General features: G+C 45.0%; 1 protein-coding gene across 1 annotated transcript; it reads left to right on the top strand.

Annotated features, from left to right (window-relative positions):
• Nucleotides 1-507: 507 nt before the first annotated feature.
• T265_15950 (hypothetical protein) lies at nucleotides 508-1,230 on the top strand (the record flags this gene model as incomplete). Its single annotated transcript, XM_009179391.1, has 2 exons — nucleotides 508-767; nucleotides 903-1,230. Coding segments are annotated over 2 exons (586 nt in total), but the record flags the coding sequence as incomplete, so codon positions are not given.

The following is a 1,230-nucleotide window of genomic DNA, read 5'->3' as shown; positions in this document are numbered from 1 at the left end:
GACTTTTTGGTGAAACGTTATACGAGAAGATACTTCTTGGTGTACCGAATCGCATACTTACTCGGTCGGTCAATTTTACTCTGGCGGAGTTGTTTCCCTAGCTGATCACAGTTTAGGAAATGCGAAATCCCTGGGTCGGGAGTTTGATCGTACGCCATTAGGATAGATGGGATTGGACACCGAAAGCTCAGCCACACGGTCCCTCTTGTGCTTCACGATTACGAAATAAACAGCTCACCAACGCACCAACACGCCCACCTGGGGCCAGTGCCAATGTCCGATAGCACATGGACGCATTTCACACTGGTGCAGTGTGCTCAAATGGTGTTTCTTTCATTATGTATCTGTTCGTCTCTCTTGGTAGTTTTTTTGCCAAGATTTCAACACCTGTGGGACAACCTTCGTGAAACCATAAGTTGAAGTGCCACTTGGAGTTAGAAACCTATAAACGTGTTAATTGGGTCAGGTTGTGGAGGTCGTTCTTTTTTCTTTAAAGTTTTTGCGTAGCCTACTTCTTCCATGACGAATGCATCCTGCTTACTCTGTTAATTCAGGTTGAAGACGCCTGGAAGTCTACGGAATTCACTGTATTACCTTACAAGGATAGCAAGGACATATTCATTGTTGGTGGCACGGATGAGATTCAACAACTGTTCGATGATTCCATCATTAACATTGCAACCATCGCCTCTTCACGTCATGTGGGCCCAATAAAGGGCCGTGTGGAAGAATGGTCAGCGTTGCTCGACCTGTTTGGAAAAACCCTGGTATGTGTTCTCTTTGTTCGGTTCTAGTTTAGAATGGCGAATCGTCTGATATCCACTGCTGTACACCTGTGGATCTTCTGTACAAGTAGAAGTTGTGTGACGTACCCCTCTCGATCTCGTCCAATTCTTGTACAGGAAGAATGGCTCATTTGTCAAAGAAGCTGGTTGTACCTGGAGAGCATATTCTCAGCTCCAGATATTCAAAGACAGCTGCCTAGCGAAGCTAAAAGTTTTATGGCTGTAGACAAATCATACAAGGACGTCATGCGCAAAGTTCAAAAGGTGCCTTTGGCAATGAGAGCCGCCACACAGCCAGGATTGTTGGACACATTCCGAAATAACAATCAACTTCTGGAACAAATTCAAAAATGTTTGGAAGCATACTTGGAATCCAAGCGCTCCGTATTCCCCCGTTTCTACTTTTTGTCCAACGACGAACTACTCGAGATATTGGCACAAACTC

The sequence above is a fragment of the Opisthorchis viverrini genome (genome assembly GCF_000715545.1).
Source record: "Opisthorchis viverrini unplaced genomic scaffold opera_v5_2243, whole genome shotgun sequence".
NCBI lineage: Eukaryota > Metazoa > Platyhelminthes > Trematoda > Opisthorchiida > Opisthorchiidae > Opisthorchis > Opisthorchis viverrini.
This window is presented reverse-complemented; position numbering and strand designations above follow the sequence as displayed.